Below are 21,410 nucleotides of genomic sequence, written 5' to 3' on the forward strand. Positions count from 1 at the left end.
TGAGAATGGAAAGGTGTGCACATCTTATTCATATTCAAAACATGGATTTAAAGGGAAAACCTCTGTTTTTTTAACCCTCTAATAAATTATCCTCCAGTTGTAAATATTAATGTTGTGATGACCTCATAATTTAGTCTTTTTCTCTCTTAATTTTGACTTGAATGTATATTTTATTTAAACTTGTGTATTAATGAATGAACTCCGGTAGTTTTCTACAGTCTGGACGGTCTCTAAAGCAAAGTTTTTGTTAAATTTTAATTCTTATTTCATGTAAAGAGCTTCCTGGCGCGTTTCCAGCTCGCTGACGCAGCTCTGCAGTATGTAAAGCTCGGTAAATCACGTGACTGTCTGGATCCCAGGTCAGCAGCAACGCCCACTCAAATCAACTCCTGCTTTTCTGCTCTTTGTCCTGTTACTGGGACGTTTCACCGTGTGTGGATACGCGTGAGTGGACACGGAGTTGCTGCCCACCCGCTGAGCCGCACACTGACCGAGGTAAGACCCCGGAGCTGCGCCCCACTGCGGCTCCAGCAGAACTCCGCTGCGAAAACTCTCAGTTGAACACTTCCGTCTCTGTCGAAACATTTCGGGTCGATGGATAACAGCTTAAGATGCTTTATGGATAAAACAGAACCTGATCTTTAAATCGGCATGCATTTATGGCACGAAAAACGTCTTAATTTGACCAAAGCTGTACTTTAAACAGTGTTTTGTCGTCTGATTTGACTCCATACTTAAAGATCCATCCTTTTAAATCCTTTATTTAGAATCATTATCAGCTGTGTTCGCCGCCCCGGGACATGTTGCTTTGAAATCAGTGTATTTTTGTGTAATTGTCCCTCCGCATAAAACGGTGTCGGGTGTTACCCGGAAGTTTTCCTGTAGGAGCAGCAGTAGGAGTCCCCCCCCCCCCATATCTCTTCTGGTTTCAGCTGCAGCTGACACCAACATCTGTTTCCAATCAGGAAATCTGAGATCCATTTCTAAATAAAAGCACTGAAGTATGCTCTGCTCTCCTTTGTCAGGGCACATTTAGTGGCTTCTTATCCTCCCTGACACGGAAGAAATGAAAATACATAGTTTAATCTGCGGAAAGGCTCATTTATTTGATGTAAAATTAGAATAAAAGTGGAAACTGCGATAACCCCCCTCTAAAATGTGGAGAAGATGCTGTTAAAATGAGAAACTCCATATTTTACATCTGGAGAGAAGTTTTCCTGCTTAGAAAACAAAAAAATAATTTCAACAGTGTTGAAATATCTTCTTTTAACACATCTTGTTTTTTAAAAAGAAAACCAATATAACTTGTTTCCGACACTAAATTTAGTGAGAAACAATGAAAAAGTTCCTTCAGGTGACACGTGATTAAAAAGCAGCAGGTGAGGCTGTAATCTGACACCATTTAACGATGGGAAGCATTTCATTTGTTTGCTTCAGCGCTGTAGCCACCAGATTTATTTGTTTAGTTGTTCCAGGCCCTCCCAGGTGGCTTTTGCTGTTTCAGAAGAAGCTTATTCACTTGATTCTCCTCATCAGCCCAGTTGCAGATCACATTTTTCATTGATCACTGATAGATAAAAGGTTTTTCTTCTGCTCTCTGGTCAGTTCACTGATCCCAGCAGCTTGGTATCAGTGAAAGATGAGATAAAATCCTTACAGAGCTGCAGACTTTGACCTCGCTGCTGTGGGTGTGTCTCAGTGAACACCTGAGATCTCTGCCTGTTAAGTCTCAGTGACGGCATTCATCCTGCAGCTTATCCTCTGAACACACCTCAGTTCATTCTTTCACCGACTCATTCTAACCAACCAACGTTTCTCTATTTATTCTAAAGTTTCTGAGCCGATGTTTATTTGGACAAAAAAACGTGATGAAAACCAACAAAAATGTAAAAAAAATCCGAAATAGTTTCCTCTCTGAATCTGTTCATCAGCGGTTCATTAAAGAAACCAGAACCATCATTTATCTCTCAGTTACTGGTAATGATACAGATTGTTCGTGTCCCTTACGGAAGCCCAGAGCGGCCACGCTTAATGGAAAACGTCTCGAGATAACGGGTCCATAAAGGTTGTTCATTCAGCCACCATAAACAGACATTATGGAGAGCAGCTAAGGTGGTTCAACTCGTATTTACGCCCACAGACGTCACTGTATTTATTAAACTCACACAGTTACACGCCTTGACTTCACGTTAGAGATCCTCCTTAAGTATCGGGTCTGCGAGGAGAAACGATTCTTTGAGGAAGTCGATCACAAAAAGTCCTCGATGTAAATGATTTGCTTCTTTTAGTTCCTACAAACGTGTGAAGAAGAGGAAAGATATCCAACGTTTGGGAGCATTTCAAAGAAAGCAGGAAACTCTGAACAGTGTGTTCGTTGTAAAGCAGCCGCTCTGATACCTGAAGGTCGTTTACCCAACTGAATGATAACTTACTTTTGTTTAATTCTGCAGCTTTTTTCCATTTTTACTCCTAAAAACGGGTTTAAATTGATCTGAAGACACAGACACGTGGTTTTCTTCCGGTTTATTTGGAATAAATTCAGCAGTTTCTGTGTTTCTGTCTGAAAAACAACTTTTTTTTGTCCTTCTTCTTCACTGCAGTCATGTCTAAGAAAGGAGGAAACCGTGCGGCTGAGATGGAGGTACCGGCTGATGCCTCCATCATCCGGATCCCGCCTCATCATTACATCCATGTTCTGGACCAGAACACCAACATCGCCCGCGTGGAGATCGGACCGCGCACCTACATCCGCCAGGACAACGAGAGGTTGGTCGGTCGGAGGAACAAACGGACTCCTTGTTTGGTTCCCAGATAACGGTGATCTGTCTCCTTTCAGAGTCCTCTTCCTTCCGGTGCGTATGACCATGGTGCCGCCTCGCCACTTCTGCGTGGTTTCCAACCCCATCTCCCGCGATGACAACGGCCAGGTCCTCTTTGACCAATCGGGTCAGGCCAAGCTCCGTCATGCCGACCTGGAGATCCGGCTGACCCAGGACCCGTTCCCCCTGTACCCCGGAGAGGAGATCCAGCAGGTCTCAAACAGGCTCTTTTATGGTAGAATCGGACTTGAATCGTTGTTGGCGCTGTGAGTGACACGTGGCGTCTGTTTCCAGGACGTGACCCCGCTGCAGATCGTGTACCCGGACACGGCTCTGCGCCTGCAGGCTCTGCTGGACTTTGACGATGCGGACGGTGGGAAGAGGGTGGCCGGAGACGAGTGGCTGTTTGAGGGACCAGGTTTGTCCAATCTGACATGACATGAGGCAGCTTTAAGTGTCTTAAGTTTCATGTGGAGGGAGATCACGATCAATTCGGCAAAAAGTTGTGTTAAAACCAAACGAAGGGAGGAAATTTATGCCGGAAGGATGGTCTCTAAAAGTAAGACTCTGTCCCAACCCCTGCCATCATATCGCAAAGGTTAGAGTCGCAAACAAGAAAACGTGAAGTGATCATTCACCACATGTTCTGTGAGGGTTCCATGCAGGTTAGAGTCTCTGAATCCGAAGCTCTGAGTGTCGGGGAAGTGAAATGTTTCCTAAAAGCAGTTTTGTTCCTGTTTCAGGGACGTACATCCCCAGGAAGGAGGTGGTGGTGCTGGAGACTATCAAGGCCACGGTGATCCGGGAGAACCAGGCCATCCGGCTGAGAGCTCGCAAGGAGGGCAAAGACCGAGGTGGAGTCCAAAGAGTCACAGGTAACACAAACAATGAGTCCGAGGCCTCCAACAGGCATTACGAGCTCGACAGGTTCCTCACAAAGACAAACGCACACAGGTGAACATATTTAAATATCTCAAGTCCTGCAGAAAACACAGGAAGGGAAAATGAACCAAGAAGCTCTGAGATCTAAATGACACGAACCTGCCAGTATCAGCACGGTTCTGGTTCTGGTTCAGCCTGTCGTCACAGTGAAGTGTGTGTTGTTCAGGTGAGGAGTGGCTGGTCAGTAAGGTGGGAGCGTACCTGCCAGGTGCCCACGAGGAGGTCATCGACATCGTCAACGCTTTCATCCTGACCGACAAGGTGAGACCGCCGACTGTGAACTGACCAATAAGAATGTCCAGAAGGGTAGCTGCATGTTTGCTGCACCTGAAACAGGCCGGGCACAGTGACCTCAGGTAGTTTCCTGTTTCATGCAGTCATTTCCAAAAGTCCCTATCCCGGAGTCCCTATCCCGGAGTCCCTATCCCGGAGTCCCTATCCCGGAGTCCCTATCCCGGAGTCCCTATCCCGGAGTCCCTATCCCGGAGTCCCTACCCCGGAGTCCCTACCCCGGAGTCCCTACCCCAGAGTCCCTACCCCAGAGTCCCTACCCCAGAGTCCCTACCCCAGAGTCCCTACCCCAGAGTCCCTACCCCAGAGTCCCTACCCCAGAGTCCCTACCCCAGAGTCCCATTTCTTTGTGTTCCTGTAACCTTTAAAGTGTCCTGATCAACAGTTCTGCAGCTTTCTGAAACCTTTAAAGTGTCCTGATCAACAGTTCTGCAGCTTTCTGTAACCTTTAAAGTGTCCTGATCAACAGTTCTGCAGCTTTCTGTAACCTTTAAAGTGTCCTGATCAACAGTTCTGCAGCTTTCTGAAACCTTTAAAGTGTCCTGATCAACAGTTCTGCAGCTTTCTGAAACCTTTAAAGTGTCCTGATCAACAGTTCTGCAGCTTTCTGTAACCTTTAAAGTGTCCTGATCAACAGTTCTGCAGCTTTCTGAAACCTTTAAAGTGTCCTGATCAACTGTTCTGCAGCTTTCTGAAGCTCTTTCACAGTTTTTCTTTGGACATTTTCTGCTTTTTCCCTCATCTTCAGTCCTTGTTCCTGAGCATTTTCAGAGGAATGTGTTTTTTTCCTTTATTCAGCCACTGAACTCTGACCTATGAAGCATTCAGGCAGAAAAAAGGCTCCTAACTCAAGGGATGAACCAGTGTTGTGTTGCACGTCTTCTGTCAGAAGCTCAGCACCTGGAAGAGATTTTACAAACTTTGGGTAAAACCTACTCCAATAAAAATGTAATTTTCATTTTGAAACTAGTCGTATGAGATGGTCCAATCGAGTTAAGTGGCACCAGTTCAAAATGGAAAGTTGTTTTTAAACCCAATGTTGCAACAGCTCAGCTTTGCCTTCTGTCAGGGAGGAAAATAACCACAGAAAGTAAACAAACTGCAGGTGACAGAAAGATGCTCGATTGTGACCTCAAGACCTGAAAGACCACAATAGCCGAAATACTGTGAACCCGGAGCTTTTCAGAGCAGAGGTGTGACAGTTGGGTTTAAATGGGTCTGACTTTCCCACAGTGCATTGTGGGGGTAACATTCTCAGGTCCAAGCGTCTGCAGGATGAGGAGCATTGTTAGCATTTTCATCATCCAAAGCTTTTGAGCTTCTAACAAAAGGTTCAGGTGACGAGGGTTCATGGAAACTCATCAATTAATTAACTTTGGATGAAATGCCAACACGCGTCTCTGATGTCATGATATCAACGGTTTTAATTAAATTACTTTGAGTTTACATGAATTTTAACTTCTTTTTAACTTCTTTTTAATTTTCATCACCTCTGTTATTAATAATTTAACATGTTACACCCAACCCTCCCACCCCCTGTCTTTCAACTCCACCCACGTCCACTTCAGGCAGTCACTGGGCGTGGCCTCTAAAGTAACTGAGGAATAACTTGGATGTGGGCGGAGTTTGATGGTTCAACTCCACCCACGTCCACTTAGGGCGGTTACTGGGCGTGGCCTCTAAAGGAACTCATGAATAACTTGGATGTGGGCGGAGTTTGATGGTTCAACTCCAGATGATCGTAGTTAAGTGATGAATCATTGTGAGCGGCCTTTATAACAAAGGAGTTTATAACCTCCATATATTTAGTTTGTGAACCCCTTCAGAAGTGTATCTGACTGCTGTCCATAACTGCCACCCCTGAAGTTGCCGTGGTTACGAGGCATAACAGCCTGTGTCGGGGGAGGAGCCTGAAAGTTGTTTTCATTCAAATTTGAAGCTCCTCCTCCATTACGGGTGGAAGTAACAGAATGTAGCACAGCTGCGGTTTCAGCAAAGTCGAATGAAATGTAAATATATACATTATATATATATATATTTATATATATTTTATACAGTATCACTGAAAACCCAACAGTTAGAAAAGTTATTTCTGTTGAACAGCCTCTGTATTAAGTGCTTTCTGATTCCTTTTATTGTTTAAGTGTCTTTAAGGAAGAAGCAGCCATGAAATACCAGACAGCAGCAGCTCTGAGGTCATGATGTGTTGTGCGTCCTCAGAAAGCGCTGCATGTTCGCGCCCTGAGGCCCTTCAAAGACGCCAGCCAGCGCGACCGCCGCACAGGGGAGGAGTGGCTGGTCACGATGGCCGACAGGGAGGCGCACATCCCCTCTGTGTCCGAGGAGGTGGTCGGGGTGGTGGACGTGACCACCCTGAGCAGCAGGCAGTACTGTGTGATCCTGGACCCGGTCGGACCCGACGGGAAGCCTCAGCTGGGTCAAAAGAGGGTCGTGAAGGTGAGGAGGCGACTGTCTCAAATAAAGTGTTTTTTTCCTGGTTGATCTTTTCTGTTTTGCTAATTTTTCTACGAGTTGCAAAGCAGAAAATCTCAATTTTCGAGGTAAATATTGATATTTTGTTTCCCAATGGGGGGATTTCATGTTCAGAAACAGTATTTATCACCCCTGTGAGTACGTAACATTACATTTGTAGGATTAAAAAGCATTAATTTTATCGAACATAAAAACTTTTACCACATTCCTTCCGGCATTTGTGGGTTTGTTTTGATTCAAATCTCAGTTTTCTGTTTTCAAATCCTTTTAATAGTGGTGTTTTTCATTTTTGTCAGATGGAAAATCCCACAAATAAACATTATTATAAGAATTAAGAGAAACAATGAGCCACACTTTTCTATTCACTTCACTATTCTGCGATTCAAAGCTTAGCTTGTTTTCCCTCCATGAGAAGCTTGGCTTGCTCTGATTGGTCAGTTCGATTGACAGGCTCCACCCACCAGTCCGCATTGGTTAAGCTGAAATTTGAAAATCAGAAAGTGTTTTATTGGATGCAAAGTTAGGACAAGCCCTCCAAGAGCAGGATGAGTCGTCAGCGTTATTGTTCAGCTTTCCAGGAAATCTTAAACTTCCAGGAAATCTGAAACTTCTACGTTTTATGTAGATATAAATACTTAAATGAATGTAAACTGGCCTTTTTAAACATGTTGGAGTCACTGAAGTGCTCCGTACGTTGTGACGTTTCTGCACAGAACCTGAACTCTTCTTCTTCTCCTTCCCCTCCTTCCTCTCCTTCCCCTCCTTCCTCTCCTTGTCCTTCTTCCTCTTCTTCTTCTTCTCCTCCTTCTTCTTCTTCTGCTTCCTGGGGGTCAGGGCGAGCGCTCGTTCTTCCTGCAGCCGGGGGAGTGCCTGGAAAACGGCATCCAGAACGTATTCGTGCTGTCGGAGGAGGAGGGTCTGGTGCTGCGAGCTGTGGAGGCGTTCAACGACACCGAGGTGAGAGGTCGCATCAGACCGCTTCATTTAGTTTCATTTCTCACCACATTTAAGTGTCTTTGCAGAAGTTTGTGTTCATTTGGTGGTTTCTGGGATGATTCGACGCTCATCAGCCAAATGCTGCTGCTTGGCTTGTTGATGGAATCTCTCTGTAGTTGAAGTCTTTATCGTTTTCTTTTCTTTGTGGGAAAATTTCCCCGAACCTGCCGATTTAAAAACATTCCCACATCATAATGCTTCCACCACCGTGCTTCCTGTGGAGGTTCTGCTGTAAAAACGATGGGTTTGTGTAGTGTACCAAGTCCTTTTTCTTGTTTTCTGACCACTGCTTCTTAAAGTCCATCTTTGTGTTCATTTGGTTCATCTTTGGACCGGCGCTGGAAGGATGGATGAAAACTTCTGAAAGCTCAGTTCCTGTTCTGCAGGCTCCACCCTCTGCAGGCGGAGTCCATGCAGGCTCCACCTTCTGCAGGCTCCACCCTCTGCAGGCGGAGTCCATGCAGGCTCCACCCTCTGCAGGCGGAGTCCATTCAGGCTCCACCCTCTGCAGGCTCCACCCTCTGCAGGCGGAGTCCATGCAGGCTCCACCCTCTGCAGGCGGAGTCCATTCAGGCTCCACCCTCTGCAGGCGGAGTCCATGCAGGCTCCACCCTCTGCAGGCGGAGTCCATTCAGGCTCCACCCTCTGCAGGCGGAGTCCATGCAGGCTCCACCCTCTGCAGGCGGAGTCCATTCAGGCTCCACCCTCTGCAGGCGGAGTCCATGCAGGCTCCACCTTTTGTAGGCTCCACCCTCTGCAGGCGGAGTCCATGCAGGCTCCACCCTCTGCAGGCGGAGTCCATGCAGGCTCCACCTTCTGCAGGCTCCACCCTCTGCAGGCGGAGTCCATGCAGGCTCCACCTTCTGCAGGCTCCACCCTCTGCAGACGGAGTCCATGCAGGCTCCACCTTCTGCAGGCTCCACCCTCTGCAGACAGAGTCCATGCAGGCTCCACCCTCTGCAGGCGGAGTCCATTCAGGCTCCACTCTCTGCAGGCGGAGTCCATTCAGGCTCCACCCACTCCACTTGTGAACCCTGCTGCTGTTTAGATTCTGAAGTTTTTAAGGTTAAATTGAATTTACACCGAAACCATTAATGCTGAATGCTCTACACTAATCACCTGAAATACTACCTTAATACCCCGGCTTTCTTCTTCTCTTCCTCCTTCCCTCCTTCCTTTTTGCCCTCCCTTATGCCATCCTCCCTTTCATTTCTCCTCTAATTTCTTCATTTTATCTTCCCTTTCATGGTCTTTCATGTTTATTTTACCCAGTGCTTCCCTCCTGCTCCTCTTCCTCCTCTTCCTCCTGCTCCTCTTCCTCCTCTTCCTCTTCCTCCTCCTCCGCCGCCGCCTCTCCAATGCATCGCCACGTTAACCCTTCTCTCTGTCCTCCTCTCTCTGCCCCGTTCTCTCTGCCAGCACGACGAAGAGGAGGAAGATGAGCCAGCAGAGGAGGAGGAGCTCATGCAGGAGAGGGTGAAGCGCTCCCGGCGCAGCGGCATCCTCCGTCGCCCCGGAGACCGCTGGATGCTGCGGGGCCCCATCGAGTACGTCCCTCCTGCGGCCGTCGAGGTGGTGCTGACGCAGCACGCCATCCCGCTGGATGAAAACGAGGGAATCTACGTCCGGGACATCAAAACCGGAAAGGTACTCTGTAAGGAAGCAGGTCTGTTCGGAGCTTATTAACCTTTTCAACAAGTTAGTGACACCAAGACGAGATTTCAGAGTAGAATAAAAGACCGCTCAGAGGAAAGTCTTCAGGTTTGGTTCAGTAGAAGAAGAGTTGACTCAGAGGAAAGTCCTCAGGTCTAGTTCAGTAGAAGAAGAGTTGATTATTAACCTTTTCAAGAAGTTACTAACACGAAGACGAGATTTCAGAGTAGAATAAAAGAGGAAAGTCTTCAGGTTTGGTTCAGTAGAAGAAGAGTTGATTCAGAGGAAAGTCTTCAGGTTTGGTTCAGTAGAAGAAGAGTTGACTCAGAGGAAAGTCTTCAGGTTTGGTTCAGTAGAAGAAGAGTTGATTCGGAGGAAAGTCTTCAGGTTTGGTTCAGTAGAAGAAGAGTTGACTCAGAGGAAAGTCTTCAGGTTTGGTTCAGTAGAAGAAGAGTTGACTCGGAGGAAAGTTCTCAGGTTTGGTTCAGTAGAAGAAGAGTTGACTCAGAGGAAAGTCTTCAGGTTTGGTTCAGTAGAAGAAGAGTTGACTCAGAGGAAAGTCTTCAGGTCTGGTTCAGTAGAAGAAGAGTTGACTCAGAGGAAAGTCTTCAGGTTTGGTTCAGTAGAAGAAGAGTTGACTCGGAGGAAAGTTCTCAGGTTTGGTTCAGTAGAAGAAGAGTTGACTCGGAGGAAAGTCTTCAGGTTTGGTTCAGTAGAAGAAGAGTTGACTCGGAGGAAAGTTCTCAGGTTTGGTTCAGTAGAAGAAGAGTTGACTCAGAGGAAAGTCCTCAGGTTTGGTTCAGTAGAAGAAGAGTTGACTCAGAGGAAAGTCTTCAGGTTTGGTTCAGTAGAAGAAGAGTTGACTCAGAGGAAAGTCTTCAGGTTTGGTTCAGTAGAAGAAGAGTTGACTCAGAGGAAAGTCTTCAGGTTTGGTTCAGTAGAAGAAGAGTTGATTCGGAGGAAAGTCTTCAGGTTTGGTTCAGTAGAAGAAGAGTTGACTCAGAGGAAAGTCTTCAGGTTTGGTTCAGTAGAAGAAGAGTTGATTCGGAGGAAAGTCTTCAGGTTTGGTTCAGTAGAAGAAGAGTTGATTCGGAGGAAAGTCTTCAGGTTTGGTTCAGTAGAAGAAGAGTTGACTCGGAGGAAAGTCTTCAGGTTTGGTTCAGTAGAAGAAGAGTTGACTCGGAGGAAAGTCTTCAGGTCTGGTTCAGTAGAAGAAGAAGAGTTGACTCAGAGGAAAGTCTTCAGGTTTGGTTCAGCAGAAGAAGAGTTGACTCGGAGGAAAGTCTTCAGGTTTGGTTCAGTAGAAGAAGAGTTGATTCAGAGGAAAGTCTTCAGGTTTGGTTCAGTAGAAGAAGAGTTGACTCAGAGGAAAGTCTTCAGGTTTGGTTCAGTAGAAGAAGAGTTGACTCAGAGGAAAGTCCTCAGGTCTGGTTCAGTAGAAGAAGAGTTGACTCAGAGGAAAGTCTTCAGGTCTGGTTCAGTAGAAGAAGAGTTGACTCAGAGGAAAGTCTTCAGGTTTGGTTCAGTAGAAGAAGAGTTGACTCGGAGGAAAGTCTTCAGGTTTGGTTCAGTAGAAGAAGAAGAGTTGACTCAGAGGAAAGTCTTCAGGTTTGGTTCAGCAGAAGAAGAGTTGACTCGGAGGAAAGTCTTCAGGTTTGGTTCAGTAGAAGAAGAGTTGACTCGGAGGAAAGTCTTCAGGTCTGGTTCAGTAGAAGAAGAGTTGATTCAGAGGAAAGTCTTCAGGTTTGGTTCAGTAGAAGAAGAGTTGACTCGGAGGAAAGTCTTCAGGTTTGGTTCAGTAGAAGAAGAGTTGATTCAGAGGAAAGTCTTCAGGTTTGGTTCAGTAGAAGAAGAGTTGACTCGGAGGAAAGTCTTCAGGTTTGGTTCAGTAGAAGAAGAGTTGACTCAGAGGAAAGTCTTCAGGTTTGGTTCAGTAGAAGAAGAGTTGACTCAGAGGAAAGTCTTCAGGTTTGGTTCAGTAGAAGAAGAGTTGACTCGGAGGAAAGTCTTCAGGTTTGGTTCAGCAGAAGAAGAGTTGACTCGGAGGAAAGTCTTCAGGTTTGGTTCAGTAGAAGAAGAGTTGATTCAGAGGAAAGTCTTCAGGTTTGGTTCAGTAGAAGAAGAGTTGACTCAGAGGAAAGTCTTCAGGTTTGGTTCAGTAGAAGAAGAGTTGACTCAGAGGAAAGTCCTCAGGGTGGTTCAGTAGAAGAAGAGTTGACTCAGAGGAAAGTCTTCAGGTCTGGTTCAGTAGAAGAAGAGTTGACTCAGAGGAAAGTCCTCAGGTCTGGTTCAGTAGAAGAAGAGTTGACTCGGAGGAAAGTCTTCAGGTTTGGTTCAGTAGAAGAAGAAGAGTTGACTCGGAGGAAAGTCTTCAGGTTTGGTTCAGTAGAAGAAGAGTTGACTCAGAGGAAAGTCTTCAGGTTTGGTTCAGTAGAAGAAGAGTTGATTCGGAGGAAAGTCTTCAGGTTTGGTTCAGTAGAAGAAGAGTTGACTCAGAGGAAAGTCTTCAGGTTTGGTTCAGTAGAAGAAGAGTTGACTCGGAGGAAAGTTCTCAGGTTTGGTTCAGTAGAAGAAGAGTTGACTCAGAGGAAAGTCTTCAGGTTTGGTTCAGTAGAAGAAGAGTTGACTCAGAGGAAAGTCTTCAGGTTTGGTTCAGTAGAAGAAGAGTTGATTCGGAGGAAAGTCTTCAGGTTTGGTTCAGTAGAAGAAGAGTTGACTCAGAGGAAAGTCCTCAGGTTTGGTTCAGTAGAAGAAGAGTTGACTCGGAGGGAAGTCTTCAGGTCTGGTTCAGTAGAAGAAGAGTTAACTCGGAGGAAAGTCTTCAGGTTTGGTTCAGTAGAAGAAGAGTTGACTCGGAGGAAAGTCCTCAGGTTTGGTTCAGTAGAAGAAGAGTTGACTCAGAGGAAAGTCTTCAGGTTTGGTTCAGTAGAAGAAGAGTTGACTCAGAGGAAAGTCTTCAGGTTTGGTTCAGTAGAAGAAGAGTTGATTCGGAGGAAAGTCTTCAGGTTTGGTTCAGTAGAAGAAGAGTTGATTCAGAGGAAAGTTTTCAGGTTTGGTTCAGTAGAAGAAGAGTTGACTCAGAGGAAAGTCTTCAGGTTTGGTTCAGTAGAAGAAGAGTTGACTCAGAGGAAAGTCCTCAGGTCTGGTTCAGTAGAAGAAGAGTTGACTCAGAGGAAAGTCTTCAGGTCTGGTTCAGTAGAAGAAGAGTTGACTCAGAGGAAAGTCTTCAGGTTTGGTTCAGTAGAAGAAGAGTTGACTCGGAGGAAAGTCTTCAGGTTTGGTTCAGTAGAAGAAGAAGAGTTGACTCAGAGGAAAGTCTTCAGGTTTGGTTCAGCAGAAGAAGAGTTGACTCGGAGGAAAGTCTTCAGGTTTGGTTCAGTAGAAGAAGAGTTGACTCGGAGGAAAGTCTTCAGGTCTGGTTCAGTAGAAGAAGAGTTGATTCAGAGGAAAGTCTTCAGGTTTGGTTCAGTAGAAGAAGAGTTGACTCGGAGGAAAGTCTTCAGGTTTGGTTCAGTAGAAGAAGAGTTGATTCAGAGGAAAGTCTTCAGGTTTGGTTCAGTAGAAGAAGAGTTGACTCAGAGGAAAGTCTTCAGGTTTGGTTCAGTAGAAGAAGAGTTGACTCAGAGGAAAGTCTTCAGGTTTGGTTCAGTAGAAGAAGAGTTGACTCGGAGGAAAGTCTTCAGGTTTGGTTCAGTAGAAGAAGAGTTGACTCGGAGGAAAGTCTTCAGGTTTGGTTCAGTAGAAGAAGAGTTGACTCAGAGGAAAGTCTTCAGGTTTGGTTCAGTAGAAGAAGAGTTGACTCAGAGGAAAGTCTTCAGGTTTGGTTCAGTAGAAGAAGAGTTGACTCGGAGGAAAGTCTTCAGGTTTGGTTCAGCAGAAGAAGAGTTGACTCGGAGGAAAGTCTTCAGGTTTGGTTCAGTAGAAGAAGAGTTGATTCGGAGGAAAGTCTTCAGGTTTGGTTCAGTAGAAGAAGAGTTGACTCAGAGGAAAGTCTTCAGGTTTGGTTCAGTAGAAGAAGAGTTGACTCAGAGGAAAGTCCTCAGGGTGGTTCAGTAGAAGAAGAGTTGACTCAGAGGAAAGTCTTCAGGTCTGGTTCAGTAGAAGAAGAGTTGACTCAGAGGAAAGTTCTCAGGTTTGGTTCAGTAGAAGAAGAGTTGACTCAGAGGAAAGTCCTCAGGTTTGGTTCAGCAGAAGAAGAGTTGACAGAGGAAAGTCTTCAGGTTTGGTTCAGTAGAAGAAGAGTTGACTCAGAGGAAAGTCCTCAGGTTTGGTTCAGCAGAAGAAGAGTTGACTCAGAGGAAAGTCTTCAGGTTTGGTTCAGTAGAAGAAGAGTTGATTATTAACCTTTTCAAGAAGTTACTGACACCAAGACGAGATTTCAGAGTAGCATAAAAGATGCACTTTTATAGCATTTAAGATTTGTTCCATTTTTCCCTTTCAGGCCCTAAAAGTCTGAGTTAATCAGCATCTTTCACACCAGATGTGTGGCTTTCAGATCAGAGGAAAAGAAAAACTGTTTGTTTCTGCGAACGACCACGATGCATCAGCGGAACAAAGGTTCTGAGGAGTCCGTCCTGACGCCAGCGTTACTCCTGCGTGTCGTTTCAGGTGCGAGCCGTGATCGGTCACACCTACATGCTGACCCAGGACGAGGAGCTGTGGGAGAAGGAGCTTCCCTCCAATGTTGAGACCCTGCTGACGTCCCTCATCGACCCAGTGGCCGACCGCTCGAGCCGCCACGGCGCCGGAAACGGACAGCCGAGGAGCAAGACCAGGGTGGTCACCTACAGGGTCCCTCACAACGCCGCCGTCCAGGTGTACGACTACCGGGAGAAGAAGGCCAGGTGGGCGTGGCTGTCCGGGAGGGGGAGGCTGTGGAGGTTTGACGCAGCAGCTGACGGAGGCGGGGTTTGTCTGCAGGGTGGTGTTCGGACCCGAGATGGTGATGCTGGGACCCGATGAGCAGTTTACGGTGCTGTCGCTGTCCGGGGACAAACCGAAGAGGCCCAACGTCATCAAGGCCATCTGCCTGCTGCTGGGGCCCGACTTCTTCACCGACGTCATCACCATCGAGACGGCCGACCACGCCCGGCTGCAGCTGCAGCTGTCCTACAACTGGTAACCACACACGGCCGGGCGCCGGGGAGGGCGGGTGTAGCGTTCCCTGACTCCTCCTCCTCCTCTTCTTCAGGCACTTCGATGTGAAGTCCCGCTCGGACCCTGCCGAGGCGGCGGCTCTGTTTTCTGTCCCAGACTTCGTGGGAGACGCCTGCAAAGCCATCGCCTCGCGGATCAGAGGCGCCGTCGCCTCCGTGCAGTTCGACGACTTCCACAAGGTTCGTGTTCGCTGCATCCATTCGCCTCCGTTTGGCTTCATAAACAAACACCACCTGGAGCTACACCTTTCTAACACCAGGTGGTGTTTGTAACAGTGTTTTAATAGTAGAAGAAGAGTTGACTCAGAGGAAAGTCCTCAGGTTTGGTTCAGTAGAAGAAGAGTTGACTCAGAGGAAAGTCCTCAGGTTTGGTTCAGTAGAAGAAGAGTTGACTCAGAGGAAAGTCTTCAGGTTTGGTTCAGTAGAAGAAGAGTTGACTCGGAGGAAAGTCCTCAGGTTTGGTTCAGTAGAAGAAGAGTTTACTCAGAGGAAAGTCTTCAGGTTTGATTTAGTAGAAGAAGAGTTGACTCGGAGGAAAGTCCTCAGGTTTGGTTCAGTAGAAGAAGAGTTTACTCAGAGGAAAGTCTTCAGGTTTGATTCAGTAGAAGAAGAGTTGACTCAAAGGAAAGTCTTCAGGTTTGGTTCAGTAGAAGAAGAGTTGACTCAAAGGAAAGTCTTCAGGTTTGGTTCAGTAGAAGAAGAGTTTACTCAGAGGAAAGTCTTCAGGTTTGGTTCAGTAGAAGAAGAGTTGACTCAGAGGAAAGTCCTCAGGTTTGGTTCAGTAGAAGAAGAGTTGACTCAGAGGAAAGTCTTCAGGTTTGGTTCAGTAGAAGAAGAGTTTGTTTAATAGACGCCAAATGGCCTTTTATGGTGATGATGGAGGTGAATTAGAACCCTTTTGGGTCTCCATCGTCTGCAGGATGGTTCATTTTAAAAAGTTGTAGTTAAAGTTCCTGTTCAAGTTATTTGAATATTGCAGATTTGATTTGGACTGTTGAGCCCGTTTTTAATGATCCTGGAAGCTTTAAGAAGCCTTTTTGAGAAGAAAACCTGTAGAAACCTTTTCTCAGACTATCGGGGGCCAGTGGGGAATATCTCGCTGAGAAAGCTGCTGGTTTTCATGAACTTTGATGAGAAAAGTCATATTTGATCCGTTTTGCTGCAGAACTCGAACCGGATCATCTGCTCGGCCGTGTTTGGCTTCGATGAGAAGATGGCGGTCCGTCAGAACCTTCGGTGCGGGCAGAACAACCTGGTGATCAGCAGCGTGGACATCCAGTCCGTGGAGCCCGTGGACCAGAGGACCCGTGACGCCCTGCAGAAGAGCGTCCAGCTCGCCATCGAGATCACCACCAACTCGCAGGAGGCGACCGCTCGGTCCGACTCACACACTCGCACACAGGTACTGTCACTGTGAAAGCGCCGCTCGGCTTCATGAGGTTCTGTTCGCCCGCAGACACGAGGCGGAGCGCCTGGAGCAGGAGGCCCGGGGGAAACTGGAGCGGCAGAGGATCACCGACCAGGCCGAGGCCGAGAGAGCCAGGAAGGAGCTGCTGGAGCTGGAGGCGCTCAGGTGATAACCGGACCGGAAACACGTTATAAACCTGCAGGTCCAACGGGTTTAAAGCGTCTTCTGAACACCTCACAGGAGGCAGAATCGGGTCCAAAGGGAGAGTAAACCCTGCTCTGACAGTGAGGTCAGACGCTGTGTGTAACGTATTCCTGTGGGTGTGTTTCAGCGTCGCCGTGGAGAGTACCGGCGCCGCCAAGGCGGAGGCTCAGTCACGGGCGGAGGCGGCTCGAATTCAGGGAGAGGCGGCGGTCAACGAGGCCAAACTGAAGGCCGAGGCTCAGAGTATCGAGGCGGTACGCTTCACTTCCTGTTTACTTCCTGTTCACTTCCTGTTTACTTCCTGTTCACTTCCTGTTCACTTCCTGTTTACTTCCTGTTCACTTCCTGTTCACTTCCTGTTCACTTCCTGTTCACTTCCTGTTTACTTCACTGCAACACACAGCAGGGCGCAGCGTTCACATTTCACTGCTTTAGACCCTCGTTTCATCAAGATTCTGAGCAGCATTAACAGTTTGTGATTCATCCGCATCTAAAGACATTTCTTTCTTTAAGTTACAGCCTCTACTCCTTCTTTTACAGAAACACTTCTTATAGATGCTGCAAAAGTTAAACTAAAATCAGAATAAGCCTTATTAGTCAGGTCTGTGCACATATACAAGGAGTTTGACCCTAGTCCTTCAGTTCAGTTAGATCAGTTCATTAAATGCAGTGTTGAACAGTAAAGTCTTCAGGTTTGGTTCAGTAGAAGAAGAGTTGACTCAGAGGAAAGTCTTCAGGTTTGGTTCAGTAGAAGAAGAGTTGACTCAGAGGAAAGTCTTCAGGTTTGGTTCAGTAGAAGAAGAGTTGACTCAGAGGAAAGTCTTCAGGTTTGGTTCAGTAGAAGAAGAGTTGACTCAAAGGAAAGTCTTCAGGTTTGGTTCAGTAGAAGAAGAGTTGATTCGGAGGAAAGTCTTCAGGTTTGGTTCAGTAGAAGAAGAGTTGACTCGGAGGAAAGTCTTCAGGTTTGGTTCAGTAGAAGAAGAGTTGACTCGGAGGAAAGTCTTCAGGTTTGGTTCAGTAGAAGAAGAGTTGACACGGAGGAAAGTCCTCAGGTTTGGTTCAGTAGAAGAAGAGTTGACACAGAGGAAAGTCCTCAGGTTTGGTTCAGTAGAAGAAGAGTTGACTCAGAGGAAAGTCTTCAGGTTTGGTTCAGTAGAAGAAGAAGAGTTGACTCAGAGGAAAGTCCTCAGGTTTGGTTCAGTAGAAGAAGAGTTGACACAGAGGAAAGTCCTCAGGTTTGGTTCAGTAGAAGAAGAGTTGACTCAGAGGAAAGTCTTCAGGTTTGGTTCAGTAGAAGAAGAAGAGTTGATTCAGAGGAAAGTCTTCAGGTTTGGTTCAGTAGAAGAAGAGTTGACTCGGAGGAAAGTCTTCAGGTTTGGTTCAGTAGAAGAAGAGTTGACTCGGAGGAAAGTCTTCAGGTTTGGTTCAGTAGAAGAAGAGTTGACACGGAGGAAAGTCCTCAGGTTTGGTTCAGTAGAAGAAGAGTTGACACAGAGGAAAGTCCTCAGGTTTGGTTCAGTAGAAGAAGAGTTGATTCGGAGGAAAGTCTTCAGGTTTGGTTCAGTAGAAGAAGAGTTGATTCAGAGGAAAGTCTTCAGGTTTGGTTCAGTAGAAGAAGAGTTGACTCGGAGGAAAGTCTTCAGGTTTGGTTCAGTAGAAGAAGAAGAGTTGACTCGGAGGAAAGTCTTCAGGTCTGGTTCAGTAGAAGAAGAAGAGTTGACTCGGAGGAAAGTCTTCAGGTTTGGTTCAGTAGAAGAAGAAGAGTTGACTCAGAGGAAAGTCTTCAGGTTTGGTTCAGTAGAAGAAGAGTTGACTCGGAGGAAAGTTCTCAGGTTTGGTTCAGTAGAAGAAGAGTTGATTCAGAGGAAAGTCTTCAGGTTTGGTTCAGTAGAAGAAGAGTTGACTCAGAGGAAAGTCTTCAGGTTTGGTTCAGTAGAAGAAGAGTTGTCTTCTTCTTCTTCTGACTCAGACTATCATGATCCATAAAACCTGAGCAGAGTCTCCATGTTTGATTCTGGGGACTGAAATCAAACCTGAGTCTTGGTGTCGGCTTTAAATCTGGAAATCACAGCTTCCTGTGCTCACATGTAGGAGGCGGAGCTTCAGCGGCTGGCGAAGGCCCGTGAGCAGGAGCTGAACTACAAGAAGGAGATGGACCGCCTGGAGGTGGAGAAGCAGGAGCGTCTGGCCCAGATCGAGAGTCAGCGCTTCCGTCAGCTGATGGAGAGTCTGGGCAGCGACACGCTGAAGGAGATCGCCAGAGCCGGACCCGAGCTGCAGGTACGGTTCTGGTTTTAAACTGATCCGAGGACAGGAAAGGTGGCGCTGGGTCCGGTGCGAGCTGATTAAACCAGATGTGACCAGATTCTGATTGTTTTTCCTCCAAACATGGTTTAATTTTCAGAAATGGTTCCTTTCTAACAGTTGCTGCAGATTAACATTCAGAAGAGAAAAGATTAGATTCCAACTGAAACAAGAACAATTTACAGGAAATGAAGTAAAACTGAGTCAGCCGAGCTGATGCCGCCGTACAGGCACGACTCAGCAGAACCGCTTCAGTTAGTTTATGTTCAGTTTTATTTATAAAGCGCCAAATAACAACAAAATGACGTCATCACAGAAAAGTCAAAGATACAGTTCACTTCAAGCCAATTCATTCTAATACAATCATTATCCAAATGATTCAAGGACAGGAAAGAGGGGACAACAAGCAGCGTAACACCAGGCCAGAGACACCTGCTGAGAGAGAGAAACACAAGTTAATGACAGCAATGATGTCAGAGGGAGGAGAGGTGCATCATGGGAGCTCCCCCAGCAGGCTGGGCCTATAGCAGCAGAACTATGGGATGTTTCAGGCTCACCTGAGCCATCCCTAACTATAAGCTTTATCAGAAAGGAAAGTTTCAGCCTGATCTTAAAGGTAGAGAGGGTGTCTGCTTCCTGAAGCCAAACTGGCAGCTGGTTCCACAGAGAGGGGCCTGATAACTGAAGGCTCTGCCTCCCATTCTGCTTTTAGGGGCCTGATAACTGAAGGCTCTGCCTCCCATTCTGCTTTTAGGGGTCTGATAACTGAAGGCTCTGCCTCCCATTCTGCTTTTAGGGGCCTGATAACTGAAGGCTCTGCCTCCCATTCTGCTTTTAGGGGCCTGATAACTGAAGGCTCTGCCTCCCATTCTGCTTTTAGGGGCCTGATAACTGAAGGCTCTGCCTCCCATTCTGCTTTTAGGGGCCTGATAACTGAAGGCTCTGCCTCCCATTCTGCTTTTAGGGGCCTGATAACTGAAGGCTCTGCCTCCCATTCTGCTTTTAGGGGCCTGATAACTGAAGGCTCTGCCTCCCATTCTGCTTTTAGGGGCCTGATAACTGAAGGCTCTGCCTCCCATTCTGCTTTTAGGGGCCTGATAACTGAAGGCTCTGCCTCCCATTCTGCTTTTAGGAGCCTGATAACTGAAGGCTCTGCCTCCCATTCTGCTTTTAGGGGCCTGATAACTGAAGGCTCTGCCTCCCATTCTGCTTTTAGGGGCATGATAACTGAAGGCTCTGCCTCCCATTCTGCTTTTAGGGGCCTGATAACTGAAGGCTCTGCCTCCCATTCTGCTTTTAGGGGCCTGATAACTGAAGGCTCTGCCTCCCATTCTGCTTTTGGGGGCCTGATAACTGAAGGCTCTGCCTCCCATTCTGCTTTTAGGCGCCTGATAACTGAAGGCTCTGCCTCCCATTCTGCTTTTAGGGGCCTGATAACTGAAGGCTCTGCCTCCCATTCTGCTTTTAGGGGCCTGATAACTGAAGGCTCTGCCTCCCAGTCTGCTTTTAGGGGCCTGATAACTGAAGGCTCTGCCTCCCATTCTGCTTTTAGGGGCCTGATAACTGAAGGCTCTGCCTCCCATTCTGCTTTTGGGGGCCTGATAACTGAAGGCTCTGCCTCCCATTCTGCTTTTAGGCGCCTGATAACTGAAGGCTCTGCCTCCCATTCTGCTTTTAGGGGCCTGATAACTGAAGGCTCTGCCTCCCATTCTGCTTTTAGGGGCCTGATAACTGAAGGCTCTGCCTCCCAGTCTGCTTTTAGGGGCCTGATAACTGAAGGCTCTGCCTCCCATTCTGCTTTTAGGGGCCTGATAACTGAAGGCTCTGCCTCCCATTCTGCTTTTAGGGGCCTGATAACTGAAGGCTCTGCCTCCCATTCTGCTTTTAGGGGCCTGATAACTGAAGGCTCTGCCTCCCATTCTGCTTTTAGGGGCCTGATAACTGAAGGCTCTGCCTCCCATTCTGCTTTTAGGGGCCTGATAACTGAAGGCTCTGCCTCCCATTCTGCTTTTAGGGGCCTGATAACTGAAGGCTCTGCCTCCCATTCTGCTTTTAGGGGCCTGATAACTGAAGGCTCTGCCTCCCATTCTGCTTTTAGGGGCCTGATAACTGAAGGCTCTGCCTCCCATTCTGCTTTTAGGGGCCTGATAACTGAAGGCTCTGCCTCCCATTCTGCTTTTAGGGGCCTGATAACTGAAGGCTCTGCCTCCCATTCTGCTTTTAGGGGCCTGATAACTGAAGGCTCTGCCTCCCATTCTGCTTTTAGAAACTAGAATGATGGGGTAGAATAGAAAAATAATAGAATAGAAAAAAAAAAATAGAATGATTTCTTAACACCCGTCGAGGCTTTTTGGGATATTTTTCCACAGTTTTCTGACTATTTTGAGACGTAAGAGTTGGAATATTTTCAGCTGCTTGAACTGAACTGAAATGAGTCGGTATAAAACACTCTGATCTGTATTAATCTGTTCATGTCTGCTGTCCTCCAGGTGAAGATGCTGCAGTCTCTGGGGCTCAAGTCCACGCTCATCACAGACGGCTCGTCGCCCATCAACCTCTTCACCACCGCCAACGGCCTGCTGGGGGCGCTGCCGGGGCAGGGCCAGTGAGGAGGAGGAGAAGAAGAAGAAGGTGAACATGAGTCAGAAAACCTGGGCTGATAACCAGCATCACAGCACCGTTAAAGATGTGTTCAGTGTAGCAGCGAGAGTGAGGAGAGGACCGGTGTTGTGTTGGAAACACACCTTAAACACAGCTGCAGGTTGTCTGAGTTACAGAACGGAACCGTTCAGCTAGAAAGCTTCAGCTAACAAAGTAATGTGGGAACAATAATGTTCATCTTTCAGAAAGGAGCAGCAGTAACTCCTTAGAAGTTGGTGTACGTCATCTTCATTAGCTAAGCTGTTAGCGTTAGCTGCTGCTAAAGGAAGAAACAACCAGCGATCTGCGTTTAAACATTTTGGATATATTAACCTCATTAAACAATTGTACCTGGAGACCTCCATCTTTATCAGAAACATGCCGATAATGTTAGCTGCTGCTAAAGGAGGAAATAAATCAGTAAATAAACCATGAGGAGTTATTTCATTAGCTAAGCTGTTAGCGTTAGCTGCTGCTAAAGGAAGAAATAAATCAGTAAATAAA

General features: G+C 46.9%; 1 protein-coding gene across 1 annotated transcript; it reads left to right on the plus strand.

Annotated features, from left to right (window-relative positions):
* The first annotated feature begins 350 nt into the window (after positions 1-350).
* On the plus strand, positions 351-20,898 carry mvp (major vault protein). Its single transcript, XM_072368090.1, has 17 exons — positions 351-495; positions 2,601-2,766; positions 2,837-3,032; positions 3,114-3,237; positions 3,563-3,694; positions 3,928-4,022; positions 6,273-6,509; positions 7,380-7,502; positions 8,961-9,188; positions 13,803-14,038; positions 14,115-14,312; positions 14,386-14,530; positions 15,516-15,727; positions 15,807-15,923; positions 16,090-16,216; positions 18,054-18,242; positions 20,756-20,898. Exons 2-17 carry the CDS (start codon positions 2,603-2,605, stop codon positions 20,873-20,875), a joined length of 2,643 nt encoding a protein of 880 aa, XP_072224191.1. The 5' UTR covers positions 351-495; positions 2,601-2,602; the 3' UTR covers positions 20,876-20,898.
* The last annotated feature ends 512 nt before the right edge of the window (positions 20,899-21,410 follow it).

This window comes from Leuresthes tenuis, unplaced genomic scaffold (assembly GCF_036924035.1).
Source record: "Leuresthes tenuis unplaced genomic scaffold, fLeuTen1.0.hap1 SCAF_17, whole genome shotgun sequence".
Lineage (NCBI taxonomy): Eukaryota > Metazoa > Chordata > Actinopteri > Atheriniformes > Atherinopsidae > Leuresthes > Leuresthes tenuis.

Coding starts and splice junctions, on each gene's coding strand:
- mvp (XM_072368090.1), top strand. CDS start 2,603: ATGTCTAAGAAAGGAGGAAACCGTGCGGCTGAGATGGAGGTACCGGCT. Junction 6,510..7,379: donor GTCAAAAGAGGGTCGTGAAG/GTGAGGAGGCGA, acceptor CCTGGGGGTCAG/GGCGAGCGCTCGTTCTTCCT. Junction 14,039..14,114: donor TACCGGGAGAAGAAGGCCAG/GTGGGCGTGGCT, acceptor GTTTGTCTGCAG/GGTGGTGTTCGGACCCGAGA.